Below are 27,157 nucleotides of genomic sequence, written 5' to 3'. Positions count from 1 at the left end.
GGGCTGTGAACAGCGGTGAGCAAATTCCTCAGATAAGCCATGAGGTGGCACCGCTGAGCTGTGAGTAGCATGCACCGTTGGGCCAGAACCCCACCTGGTGTCAATTGGCCATAGCTGCATTGGAGTCAATGGGGCCAGATCCCTATAGCAAAGGGGTAATCCCTGTGGAGTGCCAGACTCCTCTTATATGCAGGACAAGGAGGCTGGAGAGTATGCTGGGTTTTAAATTCACACATGTAGTTTCAAAGTATGGCCAAACAAGTTCCCTCCTTCCAATGGGCTTGGCTGCCCCTAGATGGGGAGGTCTCACTGCTGTCCCAACACCCGGGTACCAGTGCAGATAGACACCCTGAATGTGCCTGTTCTCTCTCACACAGCTCCATCAAACAATCCCCAGCCCATGTGTTTGTTGATACCGTAGGGCAAACCTCTCAGAAGCTCATCTCTTCCAGTTTTGCATGTGGCCTGTGTCTTGGGTGGTGGCTCCTATTTGTTTCAGTTATCAAGTCCATAAAGAAGCTTAACTGCTTCTTACTTTCGTCCGGAATGAAGGGCAGCAGCTGTCATGCCCACCAGCTTCAACAAGCTTTCACCCAACTCTAGCCTAATATTCATGTAACTCCTCGACAGCTAATGTATAACATGTCAAACGTAGCATGTGGTTAGTCCTCAGTGACAGGGAAAGGGTTTTCAAAGTAGGTGGTATCATACCAAAACAATCCAGATGCAAAGTGATGTTTGGTTCAAACTAGATTAAGAATCATTAGGGCTGGGATTGCAAAAGAAGGCAGTTTCCAGTGAACTTCACTGGGATTCTGCTGACGCCTCACTTCCTTAGATGCTTCTGCGCAGCCCAGCCTAAACTGGAGCAGATGAGCAGACCCTAGTGAGCAGGAGGGGAATGGCACTTTTGCAGGGGACTTTCCTGAGCCTGGGCTGCTGCAGTGTAAGTTCTTTGATGCGTGTCCACCATGAAAGTCTCCTCAGATTGCTCCTCAGAAAAAGAGCCAGAGCCTGTTGTCATGCGCTGCTGGGCAAGGGTGACATGTAACTCCAATCTCAAAAGCACTGCCATGTGTATTGATACCAAATTAACTGTTACGTCCACCATGTGCCACACAGCAAGAAATTCATCATGGGTCACCATGGAGGAAAATTCCATCCAGCAGCAGCTCTTTTTCCCCCTCCCCGCCCTCTCTTTTTTAATTTAAAACAAAAAATGCAATAAATGACATTAATGTCACTCTTAAGGATTAAGTTTTAAATGCAACAAGGTTACGAAAGTCAAAAGCAAAGGTTCCGACTGCCCCATTGCACATCCCGTGGTGTTAAGGACATAAACAGCAATCAGAAAAGCTGCTGTACCCACCTGCCATGGGTCTAAATTAATGGGGAGAGAGAAAGGTTGTGAGGACACTGGAGTGAGGAGGTTGATCGAACCTAGTTTAAAGCTTGGGTGGCTGTAGGAAGGAACATTTAAACACACACTCCAGCCTGCCTGATACACAGTTCTTTTGTGTATGTGTTTATTGGCTTACAAACACCAACTGTCTCATTCACATACACCCCCACACACCTAGCAATAGACTGAGCATCCAGCTCCCATTTCCAAATACATTGCCAAATGCACATGCCCAAAGGGAGAGCTACCGTTGTCCTTGGACGCACGCTAGCCCTAGCCACAAAGCTTTTGTTTTGACTAACTGATGGTTTCGTTCAGGCTCACAGGAGTAGAGTTAGCAGCTAAGCCCAAACTAAACCTTCTCCCTAATGTAGATGCAAGAGTAACATCTTTCGCTTGATTTTAGCTGGTCATGTCCTAGCCCATTAGCAAAGACGAAATCCAATGCCGGCACTTAGTTAGGAATCATAGTGTCAACCAGGCTGAGCACTGGCTATCACTCCTATGTTCTCTGGCGTTAACATGTGACATCAACCATAATTCAAATGGGGTTTGGACAATGCCCTCTGCCCCTCGTGTGCCAAATCACCTTTCCATGCAAAGCAATGTGCCCCTGATGCCAGATGCATATTTAAATGTCACGTTGCCATCAGAATGTTTGTGTGTCAGAAAACCTCTTTGATCATGTTAGATGAGTCATGGGTGCAGAGAGGTCATGCAAAGCACCACAGATACCATCTCAACATGGAAAACAGCTGTCCTCAGCGTCACCCTGAAACAATCACCTTTCTGGAGAGCACTCATTTCCACCCTCCTAGACCCCAGTCTCCAGGGTATCAGATGCAGCACAATTCCTCAGCAATGGGATCTGCACAGGATCCAGCAAAACTTTGCTCCAGAATCTTTGCTGTCTGTTTTTTTTAAATTGTGTTTCTATCCCTTATGGTTATTAAATAAACAAACACCTCTGAAAATGTGACCAAGTATAGTGGATGCTTCCTGAGTCTGCAGACAGCCTGTAACAATAGCTCTGAAGGGACTGAACTGCCTCAATCACCAAAACGGAGTGTTGACTCTGAAGCCTAATGCTGACAATATAAATGTCAGTGCTGACAATATAAATGTCAGCACTGACATCTATTTCAATGCTGGTAATTTCAATAGAACTATCAAGCTATTTCCTTACCCCAAACTGCCTCCCCCACTTTCCCTGGTGCCATAAACCCTGATGATTCCTTCCCCTGCTGCCCAAATCTCCCGCTTTCCCCTAGCAGATACAATGAGGCATTTATGTGTTATTAAAAAGCTCTGTGGCATATTGAAAACTAACCATGTGGGACCTTGTGAAATGAACGGAGTGAACAGCACATTAACTAACCGGCATGGCTGTGTTGGCTGCATGGCTCATGCTCCCAACTATTTCATTCACCATGCCCCCGAGCTGCCGCAGAATTCCTGCGCTGCTGCACTTGGAGCACATGCAGCCCAGGGGCCTGGCATGGAACTTATGGCCAGCTTGGACAATGCCCATGCCCTGCTCTCCATGCATCTCCAGAGTAGCAGTACCTGTCCCAGCAGACTCCTAATGCCAGGGAGCCATCCTCATCACACTGAGCCTCTTTCATCCCCCCCGGGACCAGCTTCATCCCCCCCCTCCCAACACACCCCAAGACACCCTCATCCTTCCACTGTGGGCTGGCCCGCTCCAGCTCGCGGCCCTGCCCCTGCCCCTTCGCCCCTCAGATCCTGATACACCTTGGATCGCTCCCACCCCCGTTACCTAGGCGACGTTGTCAGCAACCTTCCATCCCGGCGCAGGGGACGTTCTGAGCCCGCCCCCCTGGCCCGGCCTCCACCAATCCCGTGGCGGTCCTTAACCTGCTGGGGTGACGTCATGGCCGGTGAAAACCCCCCGTGGCCGCAGGAGCCGCAGCCAGTGCGGGGGCTTAGGGGCTGGGAGGCGGCGGGAGGAGCAGCCCGGCCCGGGCCGGCCCAGCCCGGCCCAGCATGGCTAAGCACCACCGCACTCCGGCGCGGAGCCCGGAGCCCGTCATCGAGGTCAAGAGCAAGGTGAGCGCCTGCCCCGGGCCCCCTTCCGCTTGGATCCCCGTCATCGCTCTGCACGTCGCTGGCCACGGGGGAGGCCCCGGGTCCCTGGGGGGGTGTCCCGCGCGACCCGTGCTTGCAGGGGCGGGCACTCTCCGGCTGCCGCCAGCTCAGCCCGCTTCTCACCGAGTGGGGTCAAGCGGGTCGTTCCGTGCACGGGGCTGCAGCCTAGGGGGCGGCCGCTCAAATCGCCTTTTAGCCCAGGGGCTGAATCGACCTAAGTGTGTCCCCTCCCTCCCCTCGCAGCGCCGGAGGAGACGGGGGCTCGCTCGGCTGCCCTGTGCGGCGCGGCAAGAGCCGGCAGGTTATGCAACGAGTAACGGCCCCGTGCTGCCGCTTTGGAGCCTGACCGCCTGGTTCGTAGCAGTCCCCGGCCGGGGCACTCGTACGCGGCGGGAGGGAAGGCCGTTGACTGTGGATCTGGCGGAGGCAGGGCCGGGCAGACCTCTGGCTTGGGAGCACTGGTCGGCTCTGCTGCACGCCCGAAACTCTGCCTCTCTGGCCTGGGGTGGGGGGACCAGCAGATTCCCGGTTGTGCTTCCCATGGGCCCCCCTGGCTTCTGCTCTGGCATCTATGCCTAGAGGCTGGCTAGTGGCAGGCAGGACAGTGCCTTGGGTCTGCTGTTTTGATCAACTTCTCTTTGTCTCTCCGTAGGGGGATTGATTTTTCTGTGGGGAGCAGTAATTAGTGAGGTTCTGTAGGAAGTGCCTAGGTTGTCCGAGGGGAGATGAGGGCCTGTTTCTGTGGGCCTCCTATGGCCAGATAAGGCTGTAAGGCAAGAAAGATCCCAAGTCTGGGCAGGAAGAACAAAGGGTTAACAAGTATCCTTGCTGTCAGAGCGGTGCAGATGTGTCCAGGATCCACACCATCTCAGCTGAACTTGCTGTGTAGACTTTATTGTTGCCTCTGGTCCAGGGCTGTGCTGGGAGGGAGCGTGGGACAAAGGGCACACCTGAGGGCAGTCCTACACAGAGCTCTCACTGGATGGCTTTTAACCTTGCTGCTCAGAGACTCTAATAGGCAGCAGTGCCTTGTGGAAATGTCACCGTGGCATTGCCTCCTGACACCGGAGTGCAATGCATTGCCGCCTGCATATGCCAGGCTCACAGTGGGTCAGGGAGGCCAGTACCAACCCAGCACTGGAAGTGGAGCACTGCCCCAGCTGTGTATCTGTGTCTACCCTGTCTCATGGAGTTTGGCTCACAGGGGGGTGAGGGGATGTATAGGAGGCTTTTTGTGTTCATTCATGCGGCAGCCTCGCTGTTGGTGACCCAGGTCTGCTTTCTCTGCCTTGCAAGCTAATGCTAGACAATGGACTTTCCATTGCCCCTTGCACACTGATGAATACCCGGCAGCTAGAACTGGCTGAGTGTGGTGGCAATGCCTCAGGCACAAACTGTGTGTGGCTGCTCTGCATCTTTGCACCCGGTTCAGGACTCCTCACCTGGGAGCTTCTCTCTGACCTGCAGTGCCACCTGGCATGCCCTGTGGCACCTCTCTTCCCACTGGTCTGACTCCCACTGCTCCTCAGCACACATGCCAGGTCTAGGCAGATCTGGGTCAGAGGATGTCCAGATGCAGCAGCGAGTCAGTTCATGTGGGGTAAGAAGGGGCCTCCTGGAGGGGTGAGGGTGCTGGGGTGGAGCTCAGGGCACATGGGGAAGGAGTTGGTGTGGGGGATCCAGTGGGCTGCGCGCATGTGTGTGTGCGCGCATGTGTGTGCGTGCGCAGGCATCAAGTCCTGGCCATCTCAGCTGGTGAGAGCCCCTGACTGATCCTCTGTCAGCTGTACATGAAGTGAATCGTGGGGCAAAGCTTGGGTCTGAAGCCCCCCCTCCCCCCCCAACCACTTCCTGAGACACTCCAAGGGTGACCCTGGTGGCACCTCCATGTTGAATCTGAGCCCTCTGGCTACCATGTTGGCCAATAGTTCTCATTGGCCCTGATCCCTCCTCTCTGCCCCCAGTTTGACGCCGAGTTCCGCCGCTTTGCCATGAAGCGTTCCAGTGTGGGCGGTTTCCAGGAGTTCTACCAGTTGATCCAGACAGTCCATCAGATTCCCTGCGTGGATGTGTTGTTGGGGTACACGGATGTTCACGGGGACTTGTTGCCCATCAACAATGATGACAACTACCACAAGGCGCTCTCCTCCGCCAACCCGCTGCTCAGGATCATCATCCAGAAGAGGGGTAAGTCTGGCCAGCAGGGCAGTGCTGGGGCGCCATCAGCTGTCCACATAGGCCCCAAGTTCCTTACCCAGCTGCGAGCTTCCTCTGCAGGGAAAGTGGGGAGTGGATTGGGTTAACCTGATGTTCCAGGGCACAAAACATCAGACCACTGCAGCCTAGTTTTGTGATCATCTTGAGGCATGTTGGTACCTAAGCACTTGAACTGTGTTGCAGCCTCTGGTACACGACCAGTGTTGGGACTCCTTACTCCGTGGAAGAACATAGCTAGCTGGCACATGGTATCAACTGGTGAATTTTATCCTGGCTCTGGTGGAAGCTGTTAGCTGTGACAGTTCATTTGTTTTGATGGTGACTTGTGGTCCTGTGGGAGAGGTGGCTGTATTGGGGGGGGGATGGAGGGGAGGGACCTGGACTTTGAATGTTCCTTCTCCTTATTTGTGTGGCTGTCGTACCTGTAGTAACATTCCAGGTGGGTCGATGTGAGGTGTGGGAGGCAGGCTCTGGTGCTTTGCAAGCTGAAGTTGCTTCTCTTCCCATTGAGAGCGAGGGTGTCATGGCATCTGCAGCCTAGGAATGGGCTTCGCTCACCCAGCCTGGATCCATTGCAGTGGGAGCAGAGCCTGTTTATCATGGCCCTTTATAAGGCAGCAATACCAAAATCACGGAGCTTGTTAAGTTCCTTAAACCTGCCTCTTTTCCCCAGGCCTCAAGCAAGGCATGGTGTCCTAGGGCAGGGAGGTGGTGAGGCATCATTAATAAAATGCAGATGTTGTCGCCCATCTCTCAAACTGCACTGTGTGTGTGCTGGGAGAGATGGTTATGGCATCTGAGGCAACTGCCCTTATATTGCTGGACAGTCCAAGTCCTCTGTGGAATGGGTGAAACTAGGAGCTAGCATGAATGAAAGGCCTAAGAATGGGGATGGGGGCCTGGGGGGAGCCCGCCAAGAGTCTGGCTCTGACCTGCTTGGGGAGAGCAGTGCACTTCCGTGCAGCCATCCCACCTGCCGGCCTCCATCCCAGGCCTGTGGAGGAAGAGTCCAGCCCCCTTGCAGCCTGCTGCACTCAGTTCTCCTGGCTGGATTCCAGCCGGGGCAGCCTCTGCCTACCAGACTCCCCATGCAGCTCCGGTAGGGCACAGGAGTCCCCTGTCCAAGCTGTCACCTTATTCCACCCCAGAGCAGGCTGCATTTCAGTGGCGGGTGAGTGATGCTTTTGGATGATCCTGCGCTGGCTCTGGGGGAGCGAGGTGCTGTAGAGGCATAGGATAATGAGCCGAGCCCCACAGGCTGGGGAAAGATGGAGTCAGACCTGCTTGCTGTGGGGTCGTCCCCCGCCTGGGGTCTGGCTTATGCTGAGGATTCTGTGTGTGAGCCCAGCCCGCTAGTGGGCAGCGACATTGGGGAATTAGTGCCGTAACAGCAGGGAGGACTCTGAACCATTGGAAAAGGAAGCTGCTATGTTGGGGGGGCATGAGAGGGAGGCTTCCTTCTGTGGCTATACTTCTCCACCCCCACTGTACTGCTCCATTCCTGGGCTGGGGGCAGGGACACTGTGCTGGCAGCTAGTGAGTGATTTATTGTGACCGAAGTGTGGGGAGATTCTCAAATTCTCCTCACTTCTCTGACCGGCTGGACTGGCCCAAGATGCTCTGATTACTCTACGTCTGCAGCCAGGTGTTGGACTGGCCACCCTAGAGACTGACCCTCTGTCGGCAGAGGCAGGGCTGGCGTCACCCGCTGCCCAGCAGGGAGCCTATGATTCTGTTTCTGAGGCCTGCTCAGCCCTTGGTTGCCAACAAGGGGCTGATGGGTGGCGGCGCTCTGAGCGTGGGGTAGGCCCCTGGTGCCAGGGTGGAGCACCAGCCATGCAGACCTTCCCTGGAAACCTTTGGAGTGAGGCCCTACCGAGATGTGTTGGAGTCCAGGGCAGGGGAGGGCAAGACTTGGAGTTCTCCAGTACTCTAACCACTCGCCCCAGTCCCCTCCTACTCAGCAGGGATGGTGCCCTAGTTATCGCAGAGCTGTGGGTGGAGGGGTGGGTGTATTGCCACCCCACTGGGCGGTGTTCTGCAAAGCCCTGTCCCAGGCCTGCCGCTGGACTGGGTACACGCTGCAGGGTGGCTGCTGCAAGCATTATTGCTGGCCAGGACATGCTTACCCCCATGAGACCAAGGGAGGGCTCTGGCCATCCTGGGCAATGGCTCTTTGCTGGTGCAGTGCCTAGTGCATGTGAGCTAGGCCCTACAGTGATGTGAGAGCTTGAGAGATTCCTGCTAGGAGATGGGCATGGGGGAGCCTTGCCTCCGCATTCAGGGCCCAACGAGACGGTGCTTGCCCTGCGGGGCAGCCTTGGACTCTCTCCTGGCTGCCCAGAGGCTGGACCCGGGCTAAGGCTTTCCTGGGGGCTGGGGTTGGTGCAGGGGAGGCAGTGTCTCCCATGTGCAGCAGACCTTGAATGGCAGAAATGTGGGGCTGGAAAGGACCTCAAGAGGTAACCCCCTGCGCTGAGGCAGGGTCGAGTGAACCTAGACCAACCTTGACAGGGGTGTTTGGAGGTTTTTAAGAACAGGTTGGACAATGAGAGGGATGCCACAACCTCCTTGCCTGTTCCAGAGCTTAACTCCCTTTAGTGTTAGAAAGTTTTCCTAATAACTAACCTCAGTCTCCCTTGCTGCAGAATAAGCCCATTATTTCTTGTCCTGCCTTCAGTGGACATGGAGAACGATTGATCCCTTAGCATATGTGAAGACTGTTATCAGGTTCCCCCTAAGTTGTCTTTTCTCAACACTAAACGTGCTTAGCTTTTTAACCTTTCCTCAAAGGTCAGGTTTTCTAAACCTTTTATTGTTTTTGTTGCTGTTCTCTGTCCAGTTTGTCCCCATCTTTCCTAAAGTGTGGTGCCCAGAATTGGACACAGTATCCAACTGAGGCCTCACCAGTACTGGCAGAGAGGGACAATTATCTCCTCCCTTACATGTATAACCCCTTTCTTTTTCTGGGTTACTTGGGAGCAGGCAACACTCACTGGTGTGCAAGGGCGCCTAAGGTTGCTGACGACAAAGGAGATCCTGAGTATCCCAGTGATGATGTAGGATAGGTGGGAATCCCCTCTGCTGCAGTCCCTTTACTCTTAAAGGAATTTAAAATTGGTGGTGCCTCCACCTGGCTGGCCTCTGTACATGCTCAATAGCGTGCCTTGGGAGCTTCCAGGGCTAAACCTAGTCTAATAATTATAATTATCTGTGACATAGGTCTAACTCAACAATTGCAATTATGCAAACTAAACATCCAATATACTTAAATTAGAGCTAACACACCTTTACTTAACAAATTAAAGAAATATGGCATAACAGACTGAAATTAAACATCACTACTATTTTAAATCCACAGGGGCAGTGGACTAAATCAATTAATAAAAATCGTATACAGTGATAAATGAAACTTGTTTGACATTTACATTGCCACTATTTACCCCACCTGCGGAGTGTGCACTCCCCTAGAGTTCAGAGCCCTAACCCCTTGCTTGCGTGGGCGCGCTTGAAGGAGACAGCACTCTGTTGGTTCAGTGTACCAGGTCAGCCAAGGCATCAAGCTGAAGACTTGGAGTTGGCCCAACCAAATGTCAGCAGTCCTGGCCCTGCTCAAAGAGACTCTCTCTCTGCCTCTTCTCAGGCCCAGTCAAAGTCTCTCTGGCTCCTTTATAAGCCATGCCCCAAACAAAAAAAAAAAGGGGGGGGCACTCACACCACCTTCACTGCAGGCCCACCTCAGTCAGCTCCAGGCTCAGTCCCTGCCCTGGCTTGGGCAATGCCACCACCTCCGAAGCTCCCTCATCGATCAAAAACCCCAGCAGGCTCTCAGCAGCAGCTTTGGGACCCCAGCAGCAGTCAGCAGCAGCTTCCAGCCTCAGCCCCACTCCACCCCAAAACCAAAACTGAGTCCCCCACCTGTGGTTTTTTTTTTTGTTTGTTTTGTTTTTCTGAGCTCCCTGGAAGGGGAAGAGTCTCTCTCCTTTTTCCCCAAGGCATCATGGGAGTTGTAGTCTCCCAGGATCTTCCCAACTGTAAAACTCCCAATTAAGTCCCAAGACCCCTGAAGTACAGGGTGCCTACACATGCCTTACATGTGATTAACAAAAGTGTAGGACTGGAAGGGAGCTCAAGAGGTCATCTAGTCCAGCCCCATGCACTCAAGGCAGGACTAAATAACTAGACCGTCCTGACAGGTGTTTGTCTTACCTGTTCTTAAAAATCTCCAATGATGGAGATTCCACAACCTCCCTCAGCAATTTGTTCCGTTGCTTAACTCCCTGATAGACATTAGGAAAAACTTCCTAACCTAAACCTCCCTTGCTGCAACTTAGTCCATTGAGTCTTGTCTTGTCCTCAGAGGTTAACAAGAACAAATTTTTCTCCCTCCTCCTTGTAACAACCTTTATGTGCTTGAAAACTGTTACCATGTCTCCCCTCAGTCTTTCCTTCTCCAGACTAAACAAACCCAATTTTTTTTTCAATATTTCCTCACATTTTCCAAACCTCTAATCATTTTTCTCAGTCTCCTCTAGATTCTCTCCAATTTGTCCACATTTTTCCTGAAATGGCGCCCAATACAGCCCAGAATAATATTAGCCTTTTTTGCAACTGCATCACATTGATGACTGTATTCAATTTGTGATCTGCGTTAAGCCCTGGGTCCTTTCAGCAGTACTACCACCTAGCCAGTTATTCCCTGGTTTGTATCTGTGCATTTGATTTTTTTTAAAAATTTTTAAAATTTTTTTCCCTCCCTAACGGTAATACTTTTCACTTGTCTCTACTGAATTTCATCTTGTAGCTTTCAGACCAATTTTCCAATTTATCAAGGTCATTTTGAATCCTAATCCTGTCCTCCAAAGCTCGCGTGACCACCCCTCCCCCCAGCTTGGTGTCATCTGCTAATTTTATAAGCATACTCTCCACTCCATTATCCAAGTCATTAATGGAAATAGTAAATAGTACTGGAACTAGGACAGACCCCTGCAGGATCCCACGACCTACGCCCTCCCAATTTGACAGCAAACCATTGATAACTACTCTGAGTACAGGCTTTCAACCTGTTGTGCACCCAATTAAGGGAACCGTGGTGTAGATTAAATTACTAAAGTTTCCTTGTGAGAATGTCATGTGAGACTGTGTCAAAAGCCTTACTAACATCAAAATATATATCACATCTACTGCTTGCCCCATACCCGCTAGGGTAGTATCCTTGTCAAAGAAGGAAATTGCGTGGTTTGGCATGATTTGTTCTTGACAAAGCCTTGCTGGCTATATTCCTTGCAACTCTAGTATCTTTTAGGTGCTTACAAACTGTAAGCAAATTGTTTTGTTAATTTGTTCCAGTACCTCTCCAGGTATCAAAATAAGGCTGACAGGTCTATAATTCCCTGGGTCCTTGTTGTTCCCCCTTTTAAAGACAGGTGTGACAGATACGGCAATTTCCTGAAATATCTTTGGGACTTAGAACGTAATACAGTGAGATCTCCATCTTCGAGTGATTGCTCATATCCATTCCAATATAGATGAGTGTGCACCCCGTGCACTGGTTCCTGGAACATTTTTGCCCTTAGCAAGCCCCATAGGGTCGTCTCAGGCGCCCCCTGGAGTACTGCACTCATGCCACGGTACATAGGGCGCTGCCGACCCTGCGGGCCCTCAGCTCCTTCTTTCTGCCCGTTGACGGTAGCTGGAACATCTGCCCCTTGCTCTTCAGCAAGTAGCAATCCCCTTTTTTCTTGTAGTTGTTAAAGTTGTTCGTTAAGTAAATAATTAGTGAAAGTAGTTAGCATAGAGATAAGATAGTTGCCCTTCGGGGCTTAGGGTTGAGCCATGCCCGGCTCAACTGGTTTTAAGGCCTGTACCATCTGTAGCAAGGCCTTTCCGGTCAGCGATCCCCACGACCGCTGCCTCTGTTGCCTCGGGGAGCAGCATCGTAAGGACAAGGGCCGGATCTGCAAGGCTTTCAAGCCTCGAACGCAGAAGGAGCGGGACGCACGCCTACGAGCTATGCTCAGGGAGTCCACGCTCCGGCTGGACTCGGAACCGTCTCACTCCCCCACAGCACCGAGCGTATCCTCAGTGCGCAGCGCACCGCCGGCACCAGGACAGTCAATGCACCAGTCAGCGGTGCCGAAGAAGAAAAAGCGGCAAGGTGCCACTCACATGGACTCCCCCGCGCCACCAGTACCGCCGGGGGTTGCACAGGAGATGTCCCAGCCACGTGCCGTGGAGAGTGCTCCAGCACCAGCATCTCCTTGCAGGGAGCCTCCCCCGACTCCTGGGGGTGGGGGAGTGCCCCTGCAGGGGCTGTTGACGCCAGAGGCGTTTGCGGCAGCATGCGCCCTCATGGGTATGCCCATGCCTCTGTCCCCCCCCTCGGCTGAGGGCGCGGGGACCAACGTCTCGGCAAACCCACGCTGGGTGGCCCCGGTGGGTGACAGGAGACAGGAGTGACAGGAGTCCAAGTCTCAGCACAGCGCCACCGCTCCTGCTCCTCGGAGTCCAGGCAGGGGCGCGTTCCTGATGGTCAGCACCGCTCCAGGTCCCCCAGGAAACGCCGCTACAAGACCTCAGCGCCTCAACGGCGGTTCAGCTCCTCCAGCCACTCGCCCCTCCGCTGGCACAGCCAAGACCGCTTATCGTCCCGGAGCAGGTCATGGGGGAGGACTGGTAGAGACCGCAAGTCCCGGTGGCACTGGTCCCGTAGTTCAGGGCACCATGCACACCGGGGCCCTCCCCATTCAGCACCAGGGCCAGTACCAGATTGGGCCCAGGGTCCCTGGCAATGGCCCTACTGGGGTCCCTGGGGAACTCAAACAGCCCAGGGCATGGTGTCAGTCCCCTCCTCGACGGCCTAGCCACCGCCTCTCCCTCTGAGCCGGCCGGACAAGGGCCATTCCTCTGAGGAGGAATCCAACCCTCAGGAGGGCCCCTCTACGGGGCCCCTCCCACAGTCCTCCTCTTCCCTGGACGATGCAGCCGCCAGGGACAGGAGGGTACTGCTCCCTGGCTTCAAAGCTCATCAGGAGCCTCTTAAGAGGGTGGCGGACAATTTGAACCTTGAGCTGAAAGAGCTGTCGGAGGAGGAGGAGGACCCCCTCTTCGGGGTATCGGGATCGGCAGGGCCGTCCACGGTCGCCCTCCCTGTCCATGAGCGGGTCCTGAAACTGGTTAAGGCCCTCTGGCAGACCCCCGCCTCGGTTGCCCCCACGTCCAAGGGCGCTGAGCAAAAATATTATGTCTCGGCAGAGGGATTTGAATTCCTCTACAACCATCCTGCCCCGGGGTGGCTGGTTGTGGAGGCTGCCAACCAGCGAGACAGACGGGGGCCCAAGCTAATTCTCCTTTTTCTTTGGGGTATTAAAAGCTTGACCTGTTCGGCAGGAAGGTATATTCCATGGGGGCCCTGCAGCTGAGGATAGCCAATTACCAAGCTCTCCTCGGCTGCTACAGCTTGAATCTCTGGTCCTCCCTCCAGAGATTCATGCAGGGGTGGTCTCAGGACCAGACAGCGGACTTTGCCACCCTCATCCAGGAGGGCGCGACAGTGGTGGCAGCGGCCTTCCAGTCCGCCAGTGATGCTGCAGATGCCGCTGGTAGAGCAATGGCATCTGGCATTGTTATGCGCCGCTGCTCCTGGCTCCAGTCTTCAGGGTTGTCGCAAGAGGTCCAGCAGGCAATGCAGGACTTGCCTTTTGACTGTGCTGGCCTTTTTTCCGACCGCACAGACGACAAACTGCATGCCCTGAAGGTACTCCAGGGCCGCCCTGAAGTCATTGGGGCTGTATACGCTGCAGGCCTCTAGGCGTCAGGCGCGGCCACGTCCCCAGCATCCACCCCAGTAGGCACCGAGACCGCCTTCCTGACCCGCTCAACCCAGGAGGGGTCGGGACAGATATAGGGCACCCAACTGCCGGGACCGCCAAGGCTTCTCGGCGGGTCTCCAGCAAGGGCCCTCTAAGGGAAACAATAAAAAACAATTTTGATGGTGTGCACGAGGTTGGCACCTCCCCCATCCCCCTGGATCAAAATTTTCCTTTCATGTACAGACTGAGGCCATACGTCACAGAGTGGCAGAGCATTACCTCCGACTGTTGGGTACTGAGTGTAGTGCGCAGAAGTTATGCCCTGCAACTCTCGGCCTTCCCCACCAGACTCTCCCCTACCCCGTCCCTCTTCAGGGACCCCTCTCATGAGCATCTCCTCATTCAGGAGGTGAATTCTCTTCTCCTCCTCGAAGCGGTGGAAGAGGTTCCTCCTCAGGAAAGAGGAAAGGGGTTCTACTCCCGTTATTTCCTCATCCCCAAGGCAAAGGGGGGCCTGAGGCCCATTTTGGACCTTCGCCGTCTGAACAAGTTCATCAGGCGCCTCAGATTCCGTATGGTTTCTCTAGCCTCCATCATCCCTGCCCTAGATCCAGGGGACTGGTAGGCTGCCCTCGACCTAAAGGACGCTTATTTCCACATTACTATCCTCCCCGGTCACAGAAGGTTCCTCCGGTTTGTGGTAGCTGGGTGCCACTACCAGTTCTCAGCCCTGCCCTTTGGCCTTTCGTCTGCCCCCAGGGTCTTTACCAAGTGCATGGCGGTGGTGGTGGCCCACCTGCACTGCAGAGGGGTTCAGATCTTCCCCTACCTGGATGACTGGTTGATCCGAGACAGGTCCAGGGCCCATGTGAGGAATAGCCTGGCACTCACCTGCGCGACATGCACCAGACTGGGGCTGTTCATCAACGAGCAGAAGTCCACCCTCTCCCCGGTGCAGCGCATAGATTTCATCGGGGCCACCCTGGACACCATCCAGGCCAGAGCCTTCCTCCCACAACCTCGCTTCGAGGCAATGGCCGCCATAATCGCTGATCTCCACAGGTCCCCCATGACGACAGCCAGGCACTGCCTGCAGCTATTGGGAAACATGGCGGCATGCATGTATGTGGTGAGGCTGTCTCGCCTCAAGCTCAGGCCTCTCCAGAGCTGGTTGGCCTCAGTATATGCACCAGCCAGGCACTCATTGAGCAGAGTGGTCACTGTCCCCACTCAGGTGCTGTCCCCACTCAGGTGCTGTCCTCCCTAGATTAGTGGAGGGACCCGGGGGAAGTAATGAGGGGCGTCCCCTTCAGAGAACTGACACCCTCGATAACTCTTATTACGGACGCCTCGGATGTGGGTTGGGGGGGCCCACATCAGCAGCGACCTCAGCACCCAGGGGCTCTGGTCGGCGCAGGAATAGTGCCTCCACATCAACGTCCGGGAGCTCAGGGCAGTCCGTCTGGCCTGCAAGGTGTTCCTCAGATTCCTGCGGGGCAGGATGGTACAGGTCCTGACGGACAACACAGTGGCCATGTTTTACATAAACAAGCGGGGGGGAGGGAGGCGTGCTCCTTGGCCCTTTGCCAGGAGGCCATTCGCCTGTGGGACCTTGCGATGAGGCACAACTTCCACATATCTGCCTCTCACCTCCCAGGCATCAGGAATGACGAGGCAGACCACCTCAGCAGGTCGTTTCTACCCCCCCAAGATTGGTCACTGCACCCAAAGGTGGTGACTTCCATCTTCCGCAGGTGGGGTGTTCCCCAACTGGACCTGTTCGCGTCATCCTGGAACAGGAAGTGCCCGAGATTCTGCTCGCTCCAGGGTCGCAAGCCGAGCTCCATTTCCAACACATTCCTTATAGATTGGACGGGGACCCTCATGTATGTTTTTTTCCCCCCCCCCCCATTCCGCTGCTGCCCAAAGTCCTCTTGAAGATCAAGAGGGACAAAGCGGACATCATTCTGGTCGCCCCAGCCTGGCCAAGACAACATTGGTTCAGCATGTTGCTGGACCTGTCCATCGCCACGCTGATGCCGCTCCTGAGGCGTTATGACCTACTCTCACAGGACCAGGGTCGCCTGCTGCACCCAGACCTGAACTCCCTCCACCTGACGGCTTGGAGACTCTGTGGCTGACGGAGGGAGAGAGAGCCTGCTCGGTGCAGGTCCAACAGGTCCTGCTGGGTAGCAGAAAACCTTCAACTCAGGTGGTGTACCAGGCCAAGTGGAAGCGCTTTACCTGTTGGGCGGAGTCCCGGGGTGTCCCACGGACCTGCTCGCCCATACAGGTGATCTTGGAGTACCTGCTGCAGCTGAAGCTGCAGGGCCTGGCCCTGGTCTCCCTGAGGGTGCACCTGGTGGCCATCTCGGCCTTCCACCAGCCATTGGAGGGGAGGTCGCTGTTCTCGCATCCTGTGTCTCTCAGGTTCCTCAAAGGGGTGGAGAGGCTGTATCCGCAGGTCTGTGACCCGGTGCCTCCCTGGGATTTGAACCTGGTCCTTGCCACTGTGACAGGATCCCCCTTCGAGCCCATGGCTACATGCCCACTGCTCATCCTCTCCTGGAAGGTAGCCTTCCTGGTGGCCATTATATCAGCTAGGAGGGTCTCTGAGATAAGGGCCTTGACCTCAGAGCCCCCCTATACTGTCTTCTATAAAGACAAGGTGTGGCTGAGACCCCACCCGGCCTTCCTGCCTAAGGTGGTGTCTCAGTTTCACTATAATCAGGATATCTTCCTCTGCGTGTTCTTTCCTAAACCGCACGGTTCGGAGGAGGAGCGGAGATGGCACTCACTGGATGTAAGACAAGCCCTGGCCTACTACATAGAGTGGACCAGGCCATTCTGGAAGTTGACGCAGCTGTTCGTGGCAGTGGCGGACCGGATGAAAGGCTCACCTGTCTCCACCCAGTGCATCTCCACCTGGATCACCGCCTGCATCAGGACCTGCTACGAGCGGGCGAAGGTGCCACTTCCAGGACCTGTGTCAGCGCACTCAACCAGAGCCCAAGCCTCGTCTGTGGCGTTCCTGGAGAGAGTGCCCCTGCAGGACCTCTCCGGAGCAGCGACCTGGTCGTCGGTCCACACCTTCATGTCCCACTACGCCATTGTGCAGCAGGTGAGAGAGGACGCGGGCTTCGGCAGAGCCGTACTGGCGAGAGTGGCTAGACAGCGACTCCTACCCACCTCCAAGGTATGACTATTTAATCACCTATATTGGAATGGATATGAGCAATCACTTGAAGATAGAAAACAGGGTTACTTACCAGTAACTGTTGTTCTTCGAGATGTGTTGCTCATATCCGTTCCACACCCTTGGCTTGCTAAGGGCAAAAAGGTTCCGGGAACCAGAGCACGGGGCGCGCATTCACCTATATTGGAATGGATATGAGCAACACATCTCGAAGAACAACAGTAACTGGTAAGTAACCCTGTATTTCTGTATCATCATGGTGGGCCAGAGATTACATGCAATTCCATGTGGGAGAGTGGCCACAGCTCACCCCAGGAGCTAAGAACATTGTGGGGTTGAGAATGAAAATTCACTCAGGTGGTAAAACCTCTGGCAAGGTTCGCATAGACTGGTTCAAACAGGATTCTCAAGAGGCCAACAGATAAAGGAAGGACTTTTGGATAAATAGTCTGACTTTAAACTGAGTCAGGGCCTGCTTCTGATCCAGCAACTGGATAGGACTTGCTGTCCAAGGTGGCCCAATCCTTCCTGGGACAGGCTAGAGGACTTTAGCCTGCAGAGGCCCCATAAGACTGATGCATGACCACTTGAAAGCTTTTAGCAGGTGTACAGGAATTTTTATCATTTAATATTTTCTCTATAGTGCTTTCACCTTAAGAATAAATGTTTGCTTACAAAAGACTGTGGTGACATGTAACTGCTGGCAATTACAGCTGTTCATAGCCTCTGGAGAGAGAGCAAAGCGCAGATGCTGGCCTGTTTAGACAATCTGGCTTGCTAGGAACAGCACATGTAGGCAAGGAACTGTGCAGTCTGGGAAAAGCTTTGGCCAGGAGGTGGAAGGATGCACGTCTCTGCCCAAGAGAGGTGAAGGCTGAGGTGCTGGGTACCTAGGGTGGGTGCCATTGTTGGACCACAAAGGGAGAATACCAGTGTACTTGCTTGAAGTGTGACCATAGGTGCTGTGTCTGCCCTTCTCTACTCCTCTGGAACTTCACCCATCCTCCAAGAGTTCTCAACGATAATCGCAAATGGTTCCGCGATTCCTTAAGTGCCCTGCGGGGAAATACATCTAACTCACCTAATATTCTTTAACCCCTTCTTTCTGTGCTTTGTCTTATGTTCCTTCCCCCTTGTTAATATTAATTTGTGTTGAATATCCGGTCACCATTTACCTTTTTAGTGAAGAGTGAATCAAAATAGGCATTAAACACCTCAGCCTCCTTGATGTCATTAGTTATTAGCTTTCCTTCCTTGCTACATTTTCCTTTGTAATTTTCTTGTTCCTAATAGATCAATAGACTCTCCTTTTATTGTCTCTTATGTCAATTGCTAGGGTAACTCATTTCGTGCCTTAGTCTTCCTGATTTTTCTTTCCACATTCTTATGTTATTCTTGGGATTCCTCCTTAGCAACTTGTCCATGTTTCCACTTTTTGTGGGATTCTTTTTTGATTTTCAGGTCATTAAAGAGCTCCACAGGGAGTCATATTGGCCTCTTACTATTCTTCCTATCTTTCCTTCACATCAGGATAGCTTGCTGTTGTGCCTGTAATATTGTCTCTGAGAAACTGCCCGCTCTCCTGAACACCTTTTTCTCTTGGGCCTGGTCTACACTTTACCTCAGAATTCAGCGGCAGTCGGCGGGAGTTACACAAACTACACAGAGGAGCTTGCATAACTACCATTGACAGCTTAACTTCCAGTGTCTTCACTGCACCACGCCACTTGGTTTTACTTGGAGTGGTTTTACTGTATTGACTTCCTGATCGATTGAGCGGGTCTTCACGGACTGCTCAGTTGATCTGGATAGCTTGGCAGAACAGGAATGCTGGGAGCAGCCGCACAGAGGGCCCTTTCCCAGCCTGGCACAGCCACTGCCAGAGTTCCCCTTCGGGTCCCTTGGCGCAGCGTGCCCTCTGTGCTGGTGCTGATCCCAGCCCGCCCCGTGCTCAGCCTGCAGCTACCTCTCAGCACAGCTGGGCACAGATAGCAGGGGGTGTGGGTCAGACGGGATTGGGGCAGGGACCACCTGCCCCCCAACCCCAGGGCTGGCTTGCAGTGTGTGTGGAGTGAGGGAGCTGGGCAGGTGGGGGTAGAGAGAGGCAGCAAAGGGCCGGGCAGACAACTTGGCTTCTGGGGAGTGTCAGAGCCCCCTCTTCCCCCTCAACTGGGACCCTCAGCTTCCTGCCAAGACGCTGGGTTCTTACTGCCTGTCCGCAGTGAGCCTCACGTCGTGCTTGTGAATGGGCTGTTCAGGTGCACACTGTCCCCACCCCTATATTTCCACTGTAAGAGTGGGGTGACCAGAGCCGACCCCCACTAGCAGCAGTGGCTGGGGGAGGGCTAGCACGTGAGCAGCACCAGGGGCCAGTGCAGCCAGGTCTGTTGCTGTTTGTTTCGACTCCGTAATAATCAAACCTAGCTCTTTATCTAGTGCTTCCCATCAGACCTCCAATGGCAAAGGAGGGCAGTGTCTCTGTCGCCACTTCACAGCTGGGAAAACTGAGGCAGTGAGGGCAGCAGTGACTTTCCCAGGCTTGGTCAGTGGCAGAGCCAGGAATAGAGCCCAGCTCGCCTGCATCCCAGTCCTGTGCTCTGCCCGCTCGGACATGCTGCCTCTGGGCACTGCCCCTGTAAATGGCTGGCAGTGCTTCAGCAGGGCGGGGAAAGGGCACGGAGCCCCTGTCTGTGAATCCTCCAATCCCTCGCCCCAGGCCCGCCTACCCTGTCTAGGCCCATTGCCCTGTGGGACCTGCTGGGGATGGTGGGGACGGGGGGGGGACTCACGGGAGAGGGGATGTGGGGGTGCAGAAGGAAGAGCTTGCAGCCTGGTAAGAAGCAGCCCTGGCTCTGTTCTGGGGTGTGGATTCTGGCTCCATCCTGGGCTCTTCCTCAGGCTTGTGGTGTCGGCGGGGGCAGCCAGTCAGCCCCGCTTGGCTCCACGGTGGGGCCTGGTTTCTGGCCACTGGAGTCGACCTGCCCCAGTTGCACAGAAGCAGCTGCCCCCAGAGGAGGTGGTGCTGAGCTGCTCACGTTTCTCGCCCAGTGACTCAGGCAGCAGGAGGGGATTGCTCACAAAAATAGCTGGGAAAGGCCTGGCAGAGTCTCCCGGGCTAAAAATACAGCATCCTGTGTGCACGACAAGGTGTTGTACAGCCACCAAGACCCTGCAGGCAGGTGAGTGCTGTGAGAGGCATTCGCTGCCTCTGTGCTCAGCCAGGCAGCTCTGGGAGGAGTCCCCAGCAGGGCTCAGGGGCTGGCTCTGGAAGGCTCCCTAGTTGACTTAGGTGATCAGAGAGCAAATGTGAAAAATTGAGATTTGGGGGGGTAATAGGTCGCCTATATAAGAAAAAGCTCCGCATATCGGGACTGTCCCTATAAAATCGGGGCAGCTGGTCCCCCTACCGCGATCTGGCCCTTCCTAGCCCGCTTAGGCTCTTGCCTGCCTATAAACACGGGGCCTGTCCATGTACTCCACATCACAAGTTTTGCAGTGCTCGAGAAACAAACCTGCTTGCTGGCGGGGCCTGTGCAAGGAGCCCTGGCAGCCCACTGAGCCATCCTCTCCTCCCTGCCCCGGCTAGGCAGCACCGAGCGCTGTTCTGTCTGCAGGGCACAGCTCAGTCCAGGGGGCAGCCACTGGTGCTGCAGAGGGCAGGGTCTCTGTAGTGTCAGTGAGCGGGGGTAGGGGTGTCTCAGTGCTGGATGGGGGGCGCTGTGTTGCAAGAAGAGGCATGAGTGACTGTAGGTCGCGTGCTTCTGGCACTGTTGTGGGACGCGGGGTTGCTGGATAAGCCTGACTGCTCCTGGTCCTGTGAACCCATGGCAGCTCTGCCGGAATTGAAGCCTGGGGTCATTTGCTAATTTGCTATGGATGTGAGCCACCTCACCAGCTCTCTACCCTGCACTAAACTCACCAGTTGCCTTTTTCTCTCTCATTAAACTGATCCTCTTCTCCCCCCATCCTCTCCTAGGCAGGGCTGTGTGGGAGATCCCAGCAGAGGATTCTCTTCCCAGCCTGGCTGGCGGATGCAGCCACCTGCGTGGTGGAGGGGACTATGCCTGGAGTCTCCCTAGCCCCAGTGGCAGCAGCTGGGATTGGGGTACCCCTGGGGCCAGGCACTGCCAGAGACCTGGAATCGTAGGGAAGCTGCGCTGTGAGCGGCACAGCAGTGACTGGTATTCTGGACAGGGAGTTTGGGGAGGGGTGTGGAGATGGGTGTATGGAACAAGCTGCCTGCCCTGGTCTGCTCAGGGGGCCTCGGGCCCGGGGGCTTATCCCTAGCCCTGGCCATCAGGGGGTGAGGGGTGGCTGGAAGCTGCCAGTCCCATGGGTCCCCTCTGTGCTCAGCGTCCCTTGGGCTTGATCTCATAGCGCAAGCCATGACACAGCTGTCCTGCACCCTAAGCCAGCATGGGCCAGCCACTTCCCTGGTGGGTTGGGGCAGGGTCTCTGGTTAGCTCCCATGCTGGCCCGGCTGGCGTGAGCTGCCACAGGGGGGTGTGGCTGCTGCTCAGTATTGCCAGGTTGGAACCGAACAAGGAGTGGCAAGCTCACCCCAGCCCCTGCTCTTGCCTGGTGCGCCAGCCCCACCTGCCAGCGCTGCATGGGGGTCAGCACAGAGCTGGAGGACAGAGCATCCTCCACTGAGCCATACCCACTGCTTCCTGCAGCACTGGTGTCTCCCAGCCCAGGCCTGATCTGCTAAGCTGGGAGCTGGCAGAATCCTTCCCCCTAGTGATGGACCCCCACACATGGACCCCCTTCTATCGTGGGCTGATTCTGAGCATCTGCCCCCTTGCATTACAAGATATGCAGGAGGGAGCGAACAGCAGAGCTAGGGAATGTGCACGCCAGCCAGCCCTGGCTTTCTGCTCCAGGGTGGAGGCCTAGCTGGCATGCAAGTGACCCAGCCTGGTGCTCTGTCAGACCTGGAAGCTCCAGGGTTAACTCCATGGAGCACAACTCTCTCAGTATGATTAAAGCCAAATTATTCAGATTCCTCTAATCCCAGCCTGGAACATGCTGTGCAATCCCTGGCCCAGCTCCTGTGCTCTCACAGTTGCTCTCCCCCACGGCTGCAAGGAGGGGCAGGCGAATGCTGTGGCGCGGGGGACTGACGCAAAGTGGGGGGCCCTTCACATGGGCCCCAATCAGAGGCTGCACTGCGCCCCAGAGCTGGGCTAGTTGTGTGAAGGGAGAGAAATTTGCTGCCATTTGAGTCCACAAAGCCTAGGCCAAAACTGAGACCAGGGCGAGCTGGGAGCAGCCTGAGCCTCTCCTCCCGGAGTCCCAGCATCTGGCCTGCAAAGCACCTGGTGCCACTGGGCCGAGGTGCCCGCCCCAGGAGCAGCGATGGCTTGTCAGTCAGTCAGTCGGGGAGAGGGACTGTCCCAGGGTGCAGAGAGACCACACACACAATGCAGGGAGCCAGGATCACACTCTGGCCAGCTGCTCTGCCCAGCTGGAGGTCACTTCTGCTCTGCCAGGCTGCTGCCCGCCTGTGAGGGGGCAGTGACGGGGGTCGGGTATATGAGCAGGGAAGTGCATGCAGGGAAATGGGGTATTTTAAGGGGGACATAGTGGAGCCGGGACAATGGCAGGAGCACTGAGCCAGCAGTTGCGTGGGCTAGCATCCCTGAGCTGCCCGTGCCCTGGTGTTGCCTGCCTGGCCCCTGGCTCTCGGTGCAGCCTGGGGTCCTTGGCTCTTGGCTTTAAGGCTGTCATCACAGCCACGTAATCTTAGTGATGGCAGCCGAGGCTGCAGCACATAATGGCAGCAGATGCCACATAATCCACAGGGTCATAGGCACAGGCTCCTCTGTGGGGCAGGGAATGAGGAGGGGCAGCCGGGTAGAGGGACTGGGAGAGGCCTGAGCATCCAGGCTGCCTTTGGGAGGTGGGGAGGGCTGGGGAAGGGGTCCAACAGAAGCAGCCCCCACCTGTGGTGGGACAGAGGGCAGTCTGGTATTGAAGGGAAGTGGGAGATGGGCTGGCGGCCGGGGGAGGGAGGGAGATGTGGCCCAGAGTGTGAGCCAAGGGGGTCTGTGGCAGAGATCTGGGGCTGGCATCTCTATGACCGTCAGGGGGCTGGGCTGAACTGGCCTCTCCTAACTGGAGGCAGGGTGGCTGGAAGAGACAGATGGGGTGTGCTGTGGATGGTGTTGTGCAGGGGTTGTTGCCGTGGGGGAGGAGAAGAGAAGCAAGTCGGGTTGAGGTGGGGGGGTGGGTGGCAAATGGATTGGAGTGCTGGGGCGTTGTCTGGGGGGGGGGAGGGGGTGCTGTCTCCCCTGTCTGCTCCATGGGCAGCATGTGGCCCAACAGGCCTTGGCATGGTTTCTGGGCAAGGGCCACCCCCTGGCAGCTGGCAGAGCTGGTCTAGCTAAACTGATCCCATGAGCAGCATTCCCATGGTGCCAGCCTCCCTGCTGCCATGGCAGCCCAGGCTGGGCAGGAGCCCGTGTGGTGCTGCCTGGGGCTGGCACCCGGCCTAGGCCCCCAGGGAGTTGTCAGGACAGTGAGGGGATGGCACGAAAGGCTTGGAGCACTTCAAGGCCCATCCTGTGGGATTGGTTTGACAAACTCTCCTGCCACCAGGCACCTCGAGCTGCTCCTGTTGTGTGTGGTTTACTTGCTGGCCTCTGAACAGCAGAGCCTTGTGATTGTTATTGTAGGGTCTACTCCCAACCAATTCTGGGTGGGGTTGTCACAGGGTATGGCCTTGGTTCCCTTGGCCATCTCCCTGGCCCTCTAGCTTGCTGTGCCTTGGGGTTGCCATTGGGAGGGATGGTTCCCCAGATAAGCCTCTCAGGTTAGCCTCCACTGAAGAGCCGCTGATGCGCTGGGAGGATGGCTGCCAGGGCCATGATCTTGCGTTTCCATAGGGCATCAGTCACTGCGGCCACCTCTGGAGCACAGCAAGGAGGTGACAAGTGGTGCCCTGCATGGCAAGCATTGCGGTGCCACAGGAGCAGGAGGGGCCTGTCTCTAGGGGGAAGTCAAGTCTAGGGGAAGGGAAATGGAATGGAATTTCCCCCGGACGCCAGGGTTCACACCATGTCCTGGGGCAGAGGTTGGGGTGGGGGGGGGGGGTGAGTTGTGTGACGTAACTTGCCCAGGGGGTGAAATGAGGTAGGGTCAACCCTCCGCTCTGCTCCCTTGGGGTCTGGGGCACCTGGATGCCCCCCAGCTGCCCGCAGGCTCCTGAGGGCCAGCAAGCTGGCATCCCAATGGAGGGTGGGAGCTGGGAGGCCTTGCAATTCCAGCTGAGTTCCCCAGCCCAGTCCTTGGGTCCCCTTTAGGCGCCTCTGCCCCTCCCCCCACAGTACCCAGCCTTGCTGGGCTCTTATCAGCGGGCTCCAGACCTGCCAGGGGAGAGACAGAGGCGTGTGCTCTAGAGGTGGGGGAGGGGCTCTGCCAGGTCGGGTGGCGGGTGGAGATCATGGGCTATTGCCAGGGAGCAGGGAGGAGGATTCCAGCTGTGGGGGCAGGGGGAGCACATTGGCTCTAGGGCCGAGCAAAAGCAGCTGCCTGGTATCTGTGGGGCTGGCGCTGTTGGCAGAGACCAGAGTGCTCCCTCCCCCGGTTCAACCCAGGGTCAGAGCCCCCCGCCTGCAGATGGCACCAGGGAGTCTCGCTGTCACGCCACTGACCCCTCCTGCCCAGTTGCCAGGGGCTGGTTGGCCATGCCAGCTGCTGCCTGGGCTAGTGGGCTAGCTCTGCGCTCTGGAGTGGCTGCTAAGGTCTCTGGGAGGCACCCGGCCCAGTCAGCAGCATTCCTGGGGCTGGAGCAGGGCAGAGCCAAGGGGTGCAATCCGGGCGTCTCGCCTTCATCCCATCTGGTGGCTGTGATACGTGGAGGACATCCAGATGCCTCAGGGGGACTTGGGTCTCCATCCAGGAAGAGCCCAGGCCCTGATTCAGGAGGAGGGGTAGGGGGAGCCCAGGGTTGAGCTAACAAGGGCTGTGGGTCAGGATTGAGGGGCACTGTCAGAGTTGGGGGAGGAGAGCCCAGGGCTGGGTTACTGGGGGCTGCAGGTTGGGATTGAGGGGCACCAGCAGAGAGGGAGGAGCCCAGAGCTGGGATAGCAGGGGGATTCATGGTATTAAAATAACCCAGGAAGACAAGCGTGAAGCCAACGTAGGGAGGGGCCTCTGCCCTGGGTGAGGCCGAGCTCTGGATCAAGTTCCCAAACTGGGCAGCTGGCTGTGGGGCTGGGCGCTCCCAAGGGGCTAGCCCTCCTGGCTGGGGCACTGGTCTCCAGAAGGTAGGAGGGGCCAGGGCTGGCCGACCTGGGCTCCTGTCTGACCTGGACACTCTCCTTGCTCCCTGCAGCAGAAGCCGACTCCAGCGTCTTTGCCTCCAATTCCCTGCAGCGGAAGAAGAAGGGGCTGCTGCGGCCGGCTCACCACCGGGCTAAGGCCCAGCTGCTGATTGGCCTGCCACAGGATTTCCGGCAGATCTCCTCTATTATTGACGTGGACATCCTGCCCGAGACGCACCGGCGTGTCCGGCTGCACAAGCACGGCTCGGACAAGCCACTGGGCTTCTACATCCGCGATGGGGTCAGCGTGCGTGTGGCCCCCCAGGGCGTTGAGAAGATGCCCGGCATCTTCATCTCCCGCCTGGTGAAGGGCGGGCTGGCTGAGAGCACGGGGCTGTTGGCCATCAACGATGAGATCCTGGAGGTGAATGGCATCGACGTGGCGGGTAAGTCGCTGGACCAGGTGACGGACATGATGGTGGCCAATAGCCACAACCTCATCATCACCGTCAAGCCGGCCAACCAGCGCAACAATGTCATCCGCAGCAGCAAGGCCTCGGGCAGCTCGGGCGTGTCTACGGACAGCACGCCCAGCCAGCAGACACCCAGCCCTGCCTCCCAGTACCTGAGCCACTACAGCACGGCGGAAGGAGAGAGCGACGAAGAAGGCGACATCATCATCGAGAGCGACAGCATGGCCTGCTACATCCCTGCCAGCTGCCCCAACGGCGGCCTCCTGGACAAGAGCTTCCAGCAGAGTGTGGCACTGCCAGGCTCCCTGCCCTCGCTGGACAGTCACAACGGCAGCAGCCCGGGGAGGGGCAGGCGGGGGGGAAGCGTGCGGGAGGACGGCACGCTCGTCACCCTGTAGAGCGCTGGCCCCCCCTCTGGCCAGGTGTTGGACCATCTTGGTGTCAGGCCTGGGGGGCCATTCACCTGCCCTCCCCTGTCACTGGCATTGGAGGGATGGGCACCACGGGAGGGCCTGGAAGCCAGCCAGGCTCTGCCACTGCTGGTCTTTTCTCAGGCGTTGCTAGGCCACTGGGTGCCCAGTCTCCGCTGCAGAAAGGGTGGCAGCCAAGAGTGGAGATACGGGAGCTGAGCCCTGCCCCTCCCCCTTCCTTGGGACTTCCTACCCTCATGGGGAACCAAAGGGGGTGGTTTTGTCCTACTTCTCCCATCCCCACACAGACCACTCCCCACCCTGGACCAGATCCGCCCCTCCCTCTCCCCTTACCTTCCAGTCAAGTGTTTTTTAATTGTTTTATGAAAATATGCATCATAAATTAATATATTCCGATGGGCCATTAAACCTTTTGTAGAAAGTGCTGGCTCTTCTGGTGTGCTTGGTCCAAGTGGGGCAGGTCCCCACAGAGGGCCCAGGGCTCGCCCCAACCCCAGGCCTGGGTAAATATAGGCAGGGCCTGCTCCTGGCCCTTGAACATACCTCACAAGGCTGCTGACCCGCCTGGCCCCTGAGGCTATCTCTGGTCTGTGGGGCCAGCACTGCCAAGGGCAGGGCCTCCTGCAAGGAGGGGAATTGTTCCTCCCCAGCCCCCTCCCTCTCTGCAGACGGTGGTGTTTCAGGGCACTGGCTGCCCCATACATGCCAGGAAAGTGCTGCCCAACCTGCGGGTTCCACCCTCCATCCCATGGTCTTCCCCTGGCTGCGGCCCTGACTAACCCCTTAGAAGCACACTGGGTGCACAGCTCTGGGCTGTGCTGTGTCCCTGCGGCCCAGGGGTGCTGCCTTTCGAACTGCGAAAGGGTTAATGCCCAGCTGCCAGGGCCTGAGGATCCATACAGCTGGAGGGCACCGGGGTCTGCCAGCCATCCCTTCCCCCTCCCACCCACCCACCTCAGGAGCTGTAAGCTGCCACACTCCCCGCCCCCCCCCCCCCCCCGGTCTCACTAATATCCGTACTAATCTGTGTCCGGTATCAACACCAACTGGGCACCTTCCCCCCCCCCCCCCCCGGTGCCAGTATCACCTGTGCCACATGCTGCCCTGGTATGTGGGCAGCTGCGATGTGCCCTTCCTCCCCCCTCCATCCCTGCACCACAGAAACGGGGGGGACCCCTGGGCTCGGCCTGGCTCTGTAGTGCCAGCTGGGTGGGCCCCTGCCCCTCACTGTTTCAAAAGGATACTAAAAAT

General features: G+C 56.3%; 1 protein-coding gene across 2 annotated transcripts; it reads left to right on the top strand.

Annotated features, from left to right (window-relative positions):
• The first annotated feature begins 3,343 nt into the window (after window positions 1-3,343).
• PARD6A (par-6 family cell polarity regulator alpha) lies at window positions 3,344-26,729 on the top strand. Of its 2 annotated transcripts, none has more exons than XM_067553194.1 (3): window positions 3,344-3,472; window positions 5,476-5,698; window positions 25,077-26,729. In XM_067553194.1, the coding sequence occupies exons 1-3, from the start codon at window positions 3,410-3,412 to the stop codon at window positions 25,871-25,873; spliced, it is 1,083 nt and encodes a 360-aa protein (XP_067409295.1). In that variant the 5' UTR covers window positions 3,344-3,409; the 3' UTR covers window positions 25,874-26,729. The 2 variants fall into 2 exon arrangements, with proteins under 2 accessions (XP_067409295.1, XP_067409287.1); XM_067553186.1 differs by having other exon boundaries at window positions 25,074-26,729.
• Window positions 26,730-27,157: the final 428 nt, after the last annotated feature.

The sequence above is a fragment of the Emydura macquarii genome, unplaced genomic scaffold, assembly GCF_026122565.2.
Source record: "Emydura macquarii macquarii isolate MOO-44397 ecotype Brisbane River unplaced genomic scaffold, CSIRO-AGI_Emac_v2 contig_295, whole genome shotgun sequence".
Lineage (NCBI taxonomy): Eukaryota > Metazoa > Chordata > Testudines > Chelidae > Emydura > Emydura macquarii.
The sequence above is the reverse complement of the archived record's forward strand: the minus strand, read 5'-3'. Positions and strand labels throughout refer to the sequence as shown.